At 46.3% G+C, this 13998-nt stretch overlaps 1 protein-coding gene across 1 annotated transcript in view; it reads right to left on the bottom strand.

Moving 5' to 3' along the window:
• MSH2 (mutS homolog 2) overlaps positions 1 to 13998 on the bottom strand; it is a 191566-nt gene that overhangs the window by 176586 nt on the left and 982 nt on the right. Inside the window, exons 2-4 of the mRNA XM_089676428.1 lie at positions 7867 to 8015; positions 5032 to 5310; positions 2620 to 2766 (exon numbers count right to left, since the gene is read on the bottom strand). Coding sequence (XP_089532554.1) covers positions 2620 to 2766; positions 5032 to 5310; positions 7867 to 8015 — 575 coding nt within the window. The remainder of the gene's footprint in view (positions 1 to 2619; positions 2767 to 5031; positions 5311 to 7866; positions 8016 to 13998) is intronic.

Below are 13998 nucleotides of genomic sequence, written 5' to 3'. Positions count from 1 at the left end.
GATATTCTGACAGATCTGCAGGAGACCTGCATGGCACCATGGCTTTATCCTTTAAAGCATACAGGAGCTTTCATTTTGATTGTCCTAGGAGACTGCAGGACCCCGGATCCTCTATCATGGCAGTGCCGATCGGCCCTGTGCTGATCACATGCACCCACCCAAGGCACTGTTCTATCATAAGATGAGTTGGGGACAATAGAGGAAAAAAAAAAAAAAAACAATGATCAGAGAAGACAGTATTAAACATCCTTTTTTCACAATGCAGAGAATGAAAAAAGTTATAATCCTACACTCACAGTTGATCCAGAGGAAGGCAAAAAAAAACCAGCAACGCATGATCCAATTTGCTCCTGCAGGGGAAAAAATTCCTTCCTGATCCCCCGAGAGGCAATCGGATATTCCCTGGATCAACTTTACCTATAAATGTTAGTATCCAGTTATATTCTGTGTATCTAGGAAAGAATCCAGGACTTTTTTAAAGCAATTCACTGAGCTGGCCAGAACCAACTCCACATTTTCACAGCTCTCACTGTGAAGAAACTTTTCCGTATGTGGAGATTACATTTTTTTTTTCCTCCAGACGTAAAGAGTGCCCCCTTGTCCTCTGTGATGACCTCAGGGTGAATAACTCTACACCGAGTTCACAATATGAACCACTGATGTATTTATACATGGAGATCATATCCCCCCTTATGTATTATACATGGAGATCATATCCCCCCTTATGTATTATACAAGGAGATCATATCCCCCCTTATGTATTATACATGGAGATCATATCCCCCCTTATGTATTATACATGGAGATCATATCCCCCCCTTATGTATTATACATGGAGATCATATCCCCCCCTTATGTATTATACATGGAGATCATATCCCCCCCTTATGTATTATACATGGAGATCATATCCCCCCCTTATGTATTATACATGGAGATCATATCCCCCCCTTATGTATTATACATGGAGATCATATCCCCCCTTATGTATTATACATGGAGATCATATCCCCCCTTATGTATTATACATGGAGATCATATCCCCCCTTATGTATTATACATGGAGATCATATCCCCCCTTATGTATTATACATGGAGATCATATCCCCCCTTATGTATTATACATGGAGATCATATCCCCCCCTTATGTATTATACATGGAGATCATATCCCCCCTTATGTATTATACATGGTGATCATATCCCCCCTTATGTATTATACATGGAGATCATATCCCCCCCTTATGTATTATACATGGAGATCATATCCCCCCCCTTATGTATTATACATGGAGATCATATCCCCCCCTTATGTATTATACATGGAGATCATATCCCCCCCTTATGTATTATACATGGAGATCATATCCCCCCTTATGTATTATACATGGAGATCATATCTCCCCTTATGTATTATACATGGAGATCATATCCCCCCTTATGTATTATACATGGAGATCATATCCCCCCCTTATGTATTATACATGGAGATCATATCCCCCCTTATGTATTATACATGGTGATCATATCCCCCCTTATGTATTATACATGGTGATCATATCCCCCCCTTATGTATTATACATGGAGATCATATCCCCCTTATGTATTATACACGGTGATCATATCCCCCCTTCTGTATTATACACGGAGATCATATCCCCCCTTCTGTATTATACACGGAGATCATATCCCCCCTTCTGTATTATACACGGAGATCATATCCCCCTTATGTATTATACATGGAGATCATATCCCCCCTTATGTATTATACATGGAGATCATATCCCCCCTTATGTATTATACATGGTGATCATATCCCCCCTTATGTATTATACATGGTGATCATATCCCCCTTATGTATTATACATGGAGATCATATCCCCCCTTATGTATTATACATGGAGATCATATCCCCCCTTATGTATCATACATGGTGATCATATCCCCCCTTATGTATTATACATGGAGATCATACCCTAGATTGTAAGCTCGAAAGAGCAGGGCCCTCGATCCCCTCATGTTTTGCATTGTATTGGTATTGTTCTGTCACATGTTCTGTCCCCCTTTGTAATGTACAGCGCTGAGCGAACTATTGGCGCTTTATAAATACTGTATAATAATAATAATACCCCCCTTTATGTATTATACATGGTGATTATATCCCCCCTTAATCTCCTCTTCTCAAGAAAGAATAAATTCAGTTCCTCTAAATCTTTCCTCATAGCTGAGCTCCTCCATGCCTCTTATCAGTTTAGTTGCCCTTCTCTGCACTCTCTCTAGCTCTCCAATGTTCTTTTTGTGAATTGGTGCCCAAAATTGAAAGGTTTAATACAAAATAGTTGTTTCATTTATTATTTACTTTTGTTGCCAGCCCTCCCACAGCTTACCTAAACAGAAAAGATGTGCTCTTCTTGCATTTTAGCAGAGGCATTGTGGTTGGTCACATTCAGATAGTGAAGTTCAGACAGAACAACCAAACCAGCAACCATACTTTACCAATGATCCAGTCCTAATACACAGCACTCCCACCATCAAAAAATAAAATGTGAGTTCAAGCTGTAACTTGACATTTTAAAATGATACACCAGATGTTCCCAAATACAGCAATGCAAAATCATACCTGCTTCTCCATCTCTGGTAAAGCAGCACTATTGACCTGCTCTCCTTTCTTGGCTTTCAGCAGACGGTTAAGATCCTGAATGCTGTCCTTTGTAGTGAAATCTGCTTTCTTCCTGTCCGTGATCAGAATCCCACCTCGAAGGACAATCTGTGCAATTGAACACAATAGTTAATGAGGAACTAGAACCACAATCCTAAATAAGAGAATGTGCTGAACTGGTCAGAAAAAAAAATTGTTATGATCTGTGTGGGGAGGCTTTGATGGACAAATTCAGATTAATTTTGACATTAGTTTGCGAGACCTCTGAGACCAAAACCCTTGTCGATACATTTGACTTCAAGCTGCGTTCCTAGATATTTGTATGAGGAAAGAAACTGCTGTAAAGCAAACAAAACTCTGTTGACATTGGCCCTAAAGGCCGCCATACACAGCTCAATTTTCTCTTGTTCAGCCTGCGATGACAGAATGAATGGAGGAATCTCCTCTGCCAGCTATTGTATTCAGACAGCCACAGCAACTGGATTTTTAAATCCACTTATGTCGAGCTAAGTGGAGTTTGCAGGGCAACCCGCACCTTGAATTTCAGTCGATTCAGCAAAACGCGCCAAAATTTAAGTGGTTGATGGGAGACCTTTAATGGAAGAGCGGTTTGTAAATTTGCTTTGGACAATCCTGTAGGCATGTCATATAGACACTGTAGCAAATGACCTTCAGTTACATCCTTCAATGTTGTTGGTAACATACTGAAATTTATTTTTAATACATTTCCAGTAAAGGCCTTTGATAAATCAGTCTTTTACACCAACATACATTATCTTAAGTGTATGGATTTCTCCAATATACAACCTTTTCATAAAGACATTCAACAATTGCTGGGGATACAGTAGGGAACGTTTAAAACCCGTCAGGTTGTTTTTGTCATCCATGTCCCATTGCATAGACTTCCCATTATTCCTGTACTGGAGGGACAAGAGGAAGTGAGAGGAAATCCAAGTGCTCTCTTATTGGTCAATAAAAATGGTGTCCCAGTTGGAAGACTTCCCCTCACCTTCTGTTCAGGTAGCAATTGTAGAATATTGGATTGACCCTTATTTTCTGTCCCATTGGCAGCAGTCACCAGAACAGAGGAATAATCACGGAACCAGCAAACACAAATGCTCCTGCGCTGGGGGATGGACTCGATGCAGGCTACAACCACATAAGGAATGTCCTGGAACATGCACACCTTGCTGCCCTCAAATGGACCGGGGGAATCCAAATATACTGAATGAGGAAAGAACAAAGAGGGCACACAGGCCTAGTGCATTACCATAAAAAAATGTTTAATAAAAAATAAAGTATGTGTTGTACTCACAAACGACAATATAGTCAAGGCACATCATAAAGAACAGCTGGGTCAACACCGTGCTGAGTAACAGTCCGCAATAGGGAGTATAGACAACCAAAAGGCTGACGCGTTTTGAGGACATGCCTCTTCCTCAGAGCCACTGAGGAAGAGGCAAGTCCTCGAAACGTGTCCTCGAAATGCGGACTGTTACTCAGCGCGGTGTTGGCCCAGCTGTTCTTTATGATGTGCCTTGACTATATTGTCGTTTGTGAGTACAACACATACTTTATTTTTTATTAAACATTTTTTATGGTAATACACTAGGCCTGTGCACACTCTGTTTTTTCTTTCCTCATTCAGAGGAATAATCACCCCTGCGGGTACAGACAGCAATAAAACTTGAAAGGGGTTCTAATCTCTTCCAGCTTCATCCAGTTGAAACTTTTAAATGTATGATTATTGGGAAGTCACTATATAAAAATAAGCCCCCTGAGTGTATGACAGTTGGCTGGCTATGCTGGTTTCAGATTAGCAACACAATGTGTGAGCCAAGGATAACAACCCTGGGGACTTACGGCATCAAAAGTCAGCCACAGTTAGTTCCATATTTCACCTGACAGGTTTTCTTTAATGCTGGTCAAAGATGCTGCGAATTTCGACTTATTCAGCCGACAAAAGTCAACTCATGGGTGGGTGGCCCTGTAAGCACCCCTTCGTTGGGACAAAAGTGAATTTAAAAATCAACTAAGGAAGATCAAAAATGATTGGCCCAACCGTAAATGAATCCAATCAGATGCAGTCACTGCTCACCAGTGCCACTGTACTCAGGCAACTACAGGCGCCTCAATACAATAGCCAGCAGGGGGGATTTCTCCATTTGTGCTGTTTAGCGTGAATGGGGAAAATCAGATGATCAGCCAGGGGCTGAACAAGAGAAAAATCAAGCTATGACTTACCTTTAGGCGTAATTCCAAAACTGACAAGCTACTTTTGGCAAGGACAAGACTACACAAACCATTACACATCCACAAAGTAGTCCATTTCCCATGTCTGTCAAAGTTTTTGTTGCTCTGAATTCCACTTACCTGCCTCAATTTTGCCATGTCTCCGGCACTATCTCCTCCGGGCATCACACACTCTTTAGGCCCGATCTGAACCAGCAAGGCTTCCAGATTTGAGAACTGATCGTTATCTGGGAATTCACATAATCCCAGCCGCCTCAGTGTGGAATCCACGTAACCCACACCAACCACTCTCTGACCTTCAGAGCTGACCAAACGGACACCAACTACTCCAACCGCAGTGGACATGTCATTATTGCCAAACAAGATCTCCTCAAACTGAGTCAGGTTTCCTGGAGAGGCCTGGAACACAAATTAAAACACACACATTTAATACAGAATACACGGCATTAATCATTCTATAGAAAATCTTGCTGGTATCTTGTTCTCCAGCTGCCTATCAGGAACAATGCCAGTGCCACTCATCAGCCACTTCAGGGGCCCCAATAACTGCTGGTGGTAGGATTCTGTTCTGGTGGGGGGAGGGAGGGAGGGGTTCACGATCAGAGGAAGCGTAAGCAGGGGTGTGGAAATTTTTGAAAAAAACTACTTGTCCAGGGACTAAATTGGTGTCCCAATCTACTTGTCCCACATAATCTACTTGTCCAGATTAAAAAAAAAAATTATTTTAACCAAAACCGTATTTAAATCAGAGGTGGTTTTTAGAATGTCTGGGCCTTTTAAAAACAAAACAAAAAGGGGCTTTATGACGACGTAAACGTGTAATAATTTTACCACTGCACTGTTTATATCCTTCTGCCCTCTCTGCCTGTCTACAGCACCACACCCAGGGACTAGCAGGGAGGGAAGAGACCTTGCAGTGTAATGAGCACTGATTGGGTGCTTGCCAAGAAAGAGGAGTGTCAGGCTTATCCCTTTCGCTGCCAGAACTATTTTTGCGTTTTTTGCACAAATTTAAAAAAATCATTTTGAGTCTGAAGATTACACAAAACCCCAAACATAATATTTTCTGAAAGCAGAGGGTCTAGAGAATAAAATAGTGGTAGTTCCAATTGTTTATGTCGCATGATATTACCGCAAAATTTCAGTAAAAAATAGTTAATTTTAGGGCACAAAAAAGTGATAAATTACCCTATTTTTTGGTAAAATATAAAATATGACGTTGCACCAAGTAAATAGATATCCAACTTGTCAAACCTTAAATTTGTGCACGCTCCTGAAATGGTGGCGAACTTCAGTACCCTATATTTTCTATAGGCAGCACTTTTAAAGGTCACCAGTATAGTGTAGGAGGTCTCATGCTAGAATTATCGCTCTCATTCTGGCGTGCATGGCGACATGTAACGTGTATCACAATCGAAGTTTTCATGCGTAGGCGCCCCAGTGTGTGCTTTTACGTTTGTACGTGTGGGGCCCCAATTTTTGTGTGTTTTTTTTGGGGGGGCGGGAGGTATGTTATGTGCTTGGGTGTAACTTTCATTTTTTACAGTTGAAAAAAAAAAACCAATGATTTTTGGTGACAGCTTCTTATTATTGAGACATCCAGGGTCTAAAAACCTGGATGTCTCTCCTCTGCTCCACTGAATGTAATGCAGTGCACATCGCACCGCATTACATTCTTTCCCAGCCTCCTCCATGGCCGAAAATCTCTCAACGGGGACCCGGAAGTGACATCATTATGTCATTTCTGGGTCAGGACAAGAAGCCGACGGCAGTGAATAGGTCCCGGGCCCGCAGATGGGAAAGCGAGGGAGGTTCACACGCAGGGTGTTGAAAGTTGAAAAAAAAAAAAAACTACCTGCCCGGAACTACATGTCCCGGGTGTCAGGCGATACAAATTCAGCATCCCTGCTAAGTACAGGATGCCTTCATTCCAGGGTAGACACTGCGAGAAGATCTGAACGGTCAGTTGTAAAAAAAAGAGTGGAGGGTGCAAATGAACTCCAGAGCTTCCCTCTCCTCTTCAAAGCCCAAAAGAACCTTATATCCATCCTACCTCCCTCAAAGCCCTTCAGATCTCCTCCTTTCCATACAGGACCACTTCGTTAATGTGGTTGTAAAGGATAAAGGTTTTTTACCTTAATGTATTCTCTGCATTGAGGTAAAAAACCTTTTAGGTGCAGCTTCCCCCCCGCCACACCCCCCACCCCACTAAATATATATCCGAGTCCAACCTTGATCCAGGCTGAGCCCAAGAGCAGCGGTGCTACTCCCTCTACCCCTCTTTGCTGGACTAAGAAAGAGCAACGGGAGCCATTAGCTCCTGATTATGTCAATAAAATACAGTGGGGGGCGAAGCCAAGTTTCTGTGTGTGTGTGTGTGTGTTAATAGATACACACAGTATGGCTCAGGATGGAGACAGCAGAAGTGCACCCCTAGCAAGTGGCCAGAGGAGCCAGGAAAGACCAGAAGGAGGATCAGCGAAGACCGTAGAAGAGGAGGACCAGGGCTGCTCTGTACAAAACCATTAAACATAACTTAAAAAGGCCCCCCCAACTTCCCTTCACTCCGTGATCCTAGTGAGACACCAATGCAGCACCATTTTTTCCTTCTAGTGACACCGACGCAGGAATGTTTTTTCCTTCTATTGACACCCCTGATACTAGGGCATTTCCTTCTTTGTCCCTGTTAGCCCTACTGCAGGACAGTATGTGCAGCTCAGTTGTCCCTCCATTTAGCAGCAGTGTGCCACAACCATTGGCACCATTTCACTGCATGAAGCAACCAATACATAGGTTTTGGCAGTGTGTACGGTTATTAGCCCTGTCTCAAGGTGGAGAGGGGGTTCAGATTGGCATCATTGGCGTGGGCCTGGGATGACCTTGTCCCAACACGGAGTGCCCTCATATTTGGACTGCTACATCTTTCATATATGCCGAGGGAGATATAACCTTTACCTTAAATGCCAGGTGCCAGTCATTGGAGGATTTGCTTGAAGACTTATTTTTGTAAACTTCCACCCGATACTGACGAACAAGAAGTAGATCTCTCACAACAGACTCAAAGTTCATTTTACTGAGTACCACGCTTTCCAATTTCTTGCTCCCTAAAAATAAAAATAAAGCAAATTCACTAAAAAAAGATGAAATATAGAGACATGAATCATTGCAACATTGCTTCCTTTTCTAAAGTGCAACAGATGAATTACAGGTGAATTCCAATTGGTTGTTATGGGCAACCCGACATTTCCTATACCAGCGTTTCTCGAACGGTTTGCAATTTCATAAACTGCCATGGCAAGGGCAGGCCACCAATCCATAACAACTAATGAAGCTTTAGGGCCCAAACGCACAGGGGATATGAACACTGGTGCAGCTGTACATGGTAGCCAATCAGATTCCAACTTCAGCTTGTTCAATTAAGCTTTGACAATAAAACCTGGAAGCCGATTCATTTCTATGCAGAGTTGCACCAGATTTTGCACTCTCCAGTTTTAGTAAATCAACCCTCAGTGTCCCCCCTGCACCATTGCAATGCATGTTGCTGACCCAGGGCAGGCAGGATGCAGGGCGGCCTCCAGCATTCCAAGAGAGGATGGAGCACTCTGCTAGCCTAAGGCAGGGCTCTGATGGGAAGAGGGGACCATAAGGAAGGGTGGGGCTTCTGATGTGATGAGAGGATTGTATGATGGGGGGATGCTACAAATGTTAGGGCTCATGTACACTGCAGCTGATAAACTCACATTTAGGAGCTGTACAGCATTTTTTTCAGCAGCCCCTGAACTCCCCCTAATGTTTTCCTATGTGTCCATGTACACATCTTCGTTTACAGTTATTTACAGGCATTTGAGTTTACAGCCTTTTTTTGAAAGCAGAAAACTTGCGTTCAGCAGTCGATTTTATCAGCGTTTCAAACGCAAAACCCTTGTAAACGTGTCAAATCGCATTTATAAGCGTTTGCGGCTGAAAATTTTTTTCTAACTTTTCCAGTTCCCGATGCTGTCCAGAGCCTTTTTTCATCACGAAAAATGCATGCAAGGCGTTTTCAATGTACTCAGATGGACAAAACACTGAACACAGGATGTTCCAACCAAGCTTGTCACACATTATAATGACCAATTCACACCTCAGTCCTCTCCCACCCTTGGAAACAAAAGATATGTTAATGACCATTCACACCTCATCTTCCTCATGAAGACCCCCTGCCAAGTGGCCTTAATGACTCACTCCACCAGACACCTTCCCCACCCTTGGAAACAAAAGAAATGTTAATGAGCAACTCACACCTAATTATCTCAACACATACTGCTGTCTCTGCTTCTACTCTCTGTATTTCTATGAAACAGTCTGAAATAGTTAATAATTTACCACTTTTCAGTGCATTCTGGGCATTTGGGAGGTTCTCCTGTGCTTATCTTTAAAAAACGTTTCTAAACGCAAACGCATATAAATGCGTTATGCAAACGCGGCTAAACAGACTTTTTTTAACCTACGTTTTCCAGCAGTCAGTTTCCATCGTTCAGAAGTGTCCTGTGTACTTGGGGCCTTAAGGATGGAGAAATGCTGTCCTATGCTGCACAGTTTACACAAGTGTCCTTACAAATAAATGACATGCATTGTAGTACAGGAGCCATTATACAAATCATCCCATTATAATATGCAAAGAGTCTGTGTTAATTCCGTCTATTGCTTGGAGATATTAGCATTATGCCTTGCAGTGTACAGCTCATAAATATACCTACGTGTAGCATAAAAGGGCAGATCACAAGGCCGTTAAGTGGCTTGGGGATAAACAGCTGCATAATCAAGCAAAAAACACAAAGCTAAACACATTACATTTACATGACGAGAACACGACACCCAAGCAAAGTGGAAACCATGTATGGACCAACCCACTAAACATTGAAAATGCTAAATGAGCAATTAGGCCCAACTCTGAGCAAAAATATGAGCCCATCCCACCAACTCATCCTGCAAGGTTTTTTTGTTTTGTTTTCCTTACCTAATAAAGAATGGTATACTGTTAGCCTGTACACCTAGAGATACCATTTTTTTTCCTAACCTGCAGCCCAATTCTAGGAATTAAAAATGGGATCGCTCCTGCACTGCAAAGGTTAAATGCTCTTTGTCCAGGGGTGCAGAGAAAGGGAATAGGTACCTTACTGCTAGTTCCAGCATTGTCCCTCCATTACTATGACTGATCCCACAGCCTGCTCTACAAGACTGTCTCTGGTTACACATTGAACTTAACAGTATATCTAAAAGGCAAAACTTTTTTTTTCCAGTTTTGGAGATGGATTAGAACACCTGCCAGGTTTTTATTGTTGTCTGAGCCCCTGAAGATTCACCCTATTTGTACGGTTTACCAGTAGTACTGAAAGTGATGAAAATCCCAAATTTTGGGTTGTCACCAGAACAAAAAAAGAAAAAGTAAAATCTTCCATTTGGAACACTAGTTAAGGTGACAAGCAGGGATTTCCTTAACTTCAGAGGGATTCCTTTTTACTTCCTGCTGTGGCTATGGGGCAGGAAATGCAGAGAAATCTCCCCAACGGGACACAGATGAGATAAAAAAACAAAACAAAAACACAATAGGGGTTATAACCCTCTATACCAGTGATCTCAAAACTGCGGTCCTAGGGCCAGATGTGGCCCTTTATCTGGCCCTTGTGGCACTATTCCATGCACAACTGACACCAATGACGGGGCGCTATGCCTCCCACAGACACCAATGACGGGGCGCTATGCCTCCCACAGACACCAATGACGGGGCGCTATGCCTCCCACAGACACCAATGACAGGGCGCCATGCCTCCCACAGACACCAATGACAGGGCGCCATGCCTCCCACAGACACCAATGACGGGGCGCCATGCCTCCCACAGACACCAATGACGGGGCGCCATTCCTCCCACAGACACCAATGACGGGGTGCCATTCCTCCCACAGACACCAATGACGGGGCGCCATTCCTCCCACAGACACCAATGACGGGGCACCATTCCTCCCACAGACACCAATGACGGGGCGCCATTCCTCCCACAGACACCAATGACGGGGCGCCATTCCTCCCACAGACACCAATGACGGGGCGCCATTCCTCCCACAGACACCAATGACGGGGCGCCATTCCTCCCACAGACACCAATGACGGGGCGCCATTCCTCCCACAGACACCAATGACGAGGCGCCATTCCTCCCACAGACACCAATGACGGGGCACTATTCCTCCCACAGACACCAATGATGGGGCACTATTCCTTCCACTGATAAACAATGGGACACTATTATTCTCACTGACACCAACAAATAGGGCCCTATTCCTCCCAGTGACAACAATGGGGCACTATCATCCCAATGACACCAATAAGAGGGCACTATTCTTGCCACTGATATCAACAATCGGGCACTACTACTCCCACTAAAACCAATGATGGGGCATTTTCTACTCCCACTGGTCACAGTCCGGCCCTCCTAGAGTCTGAAGGACCGTAAACTGGCCCTTTACTTAAAATGTTTGGAGACCCCTGCTCTATACTACTACATTGAAGGATAAGTGAGCCTTTGGAACATGTAACTTGTTCCATTACATGCAGCCCAATCCCCCTTTTCATCTTTGTTAGTCTGAGGAGTGCACAGATGGGCTGCAGAGCTTCAAGTCCCCAATGCCTTGCAGGTCCATCCGCGCATGTATGGAGGGTTTCTGCACATGTTGCGTGTTTTGGACTTTCAAACCATCCCAGGGGGGGTAACCCCACATATGCACAGATGTGTTTCAGGGCTTTGCTGGGGCCCGAAGCACTGTGACATATCTGTGCATGTATGGAATCCAGCTGGCAAATGTCATTCTAGCCCATTGCTGAAAAAAACATTATAAAGGTAAGGGAAAAACATTATGTGAGAGACGGTGGGGGGAGAAGGTGAAGGGAAATAGGTCTCCCTGCATGCCTGCCTCACCTTCCCCCGAAGCCCCCCTTTACTTTATTTTATGTACTTTGTGTCGTAAGTCAGTAGTTCCACTTTTCTCACCTAGGCAAGAGGTTGTCCCCAACCACTCACTGTATGCATAGATGTACCACAGGGTTTGGTTCCCGAGAAAGCCCTGAGGCAGACACATCTGTGCATGTGGGGGGTTCCCTGCACATGCGCAAAAATCAGCAACAGGGATGTCCAAACCCTTCCCTGCCTTTTGGGCGTGAGCAGAAATCCCCTACGCATGCACAGATGCACCAAACTCTGCCATGACTTGAAGGCTGGACAGAGTCCCGTGGACTCATCTTGGTGAGCACAAATATGGGGGAGCCAAAATCAGGACTGAAGATCCACTTTGAAGAGGAACACCTCCCCTCCCCTTACCTGCAGTCCAGGGTTGTGTTCAAATCACATACTCACCTGACCAGCGTATCCAGCATTGCCTTGCTGTGATCCACAAGCCGCCATTTTGTTCTCTGACGTCATCGGGTTCAGGCAGATTAATTCCACACCCCCCATAGAAAAGAAAAAAAACCCTGCCAACTCTGCCCAACAGGCCCTGTGTCTCCTGCAGCATCTGGGATATGATGTGAATATCCCAGGAGCCTTTACAGCGGTGGTGATCAACCTTCTTGATATGGGGGGCCTCAAGTGCGGCCCCTGATATCAGATGACTACACATAAAATTCTGTGAATATTCTTTATCAGAGACAGGGAGTAAACAAATGGATATAGTCAGAGACAGCGGGCAGGATACGAGAGACGGTCGGAGACAGCGGGCAGGATACGAGAGACGGTCGGAGACGGCGGGCAAGATACGAGAGACGGTCGGAGACGGCGGGCAGGACACGAGAGACGGTCGGAGACGGCGGGCAGGACACGAGAGACGGTCGGAGACGGCGGGCAGGACACGAGAGACGGTCGGAGACGGCGGGCAAGACACGAGAGACGGTCGGAGACGGCGGGCAGGACACGAGAGACGGTCGGAGACGGCGGGCAAGACACGAGAGACGGTCGGAGACGGCGGGCAGGACACGAGAGACGGTCGGAGACGGCGGGCAGGACACGAGAGACGGTCGGAGACGGCGGGCAGGACACGAGAGACGGTCGGAGACGGCGGGCAAGACACGAGAGACGGTCGGAGACGGCGGGCAGGACACGAGAGACGGTCGGAGACGGCGGGCAGGACACGAGAGACGGTCGGAGACGGCGGGCAGGACACGAGAGACGGTCGGAGACGGCGGGCAGGACACGAGAGACGTTCGGAGACGGCGGGCAGGACACGAGAGACGGTCGGAGACGGCGGGCAGGACACGAGAGACGGTCGGAGACGGCGGGCAGGACACGAGAGACGGTCGGAGACGGCGGGCAGGACACGAGAGACGGTCGGAGACGGCGGGCAGGACACGAGAGACGGTCGGAGACGGCGGGCAGGACACGAGAGACGGTCGGAGACGGCGGGCAGGACACGAGAGACGGTCGGAGACGGCGGGCAGGACACGAGAGACGGTCGGAGACTGCGGGCAGGACACGAGAGACGGTCGGAGACGGCGGGCAGGACACCAGAGACGGTCGGAGACTGCGGGCAGGACACCAGAGACGGTCGGAGACGGCGGGCAGGACACCAGAGACGGTCGGAGACTGCGGGCAGGATACCAGAGACGGTCGGAGACTGCGGGCAGGATACGAGAGACGGTCGGAGACTGCGGGCAGGATACGAGAGACGGTGGGAGACTGCGGGCAGGATACGAGAGACGGTGGGAGACTGCGGGCAGGATACGAGAGACGGTCGGAGACAGCGGGCAGGATACGAGAGACGGTCGGAGACAGCGGGCAGGATACGAGAGACGGTCGGAGACAGCGGGCAGGACACGAAAGACGGTCGGAGACAGCGGGCAGGACACGAGAGACGGTCGGAGACTGCGGGCAGGACACGAGAGACGGTCGGAGACTGCGGGCAGGACACGAGAGACGGTCGGAGACTGCGGGCAGGACACGAGAGACGGTCGGAGACTGCGGGCAGGACACGAGAGACGGTGGGAGACTGCGGGCAGGATACGAGAGACGGTGGGAGACAGCGGGCAGGATACGAGAGACGGTGGGAGACAGCGGGCAGGA

This window comes from Staurois parvus, unplaced genomic scaffold (genome assembly GCF_062004578.1).
Source record: "Staurois parvus isolate SC_StPar_1 unplaced genomic scaffold, SC_StPar_1.0 ptg000169l, whole genome shotgun sequence".
Classification (NCBI taxonomy): domain Eukaryota; kingdom Metazoa; phylum Chordata; class Amphibia; order Anura; family Ranidae; genus Staurois; species Staurois parvus.
This window is presented reverse-complemented; position numbering and strand designations above follow the sequence as displayed.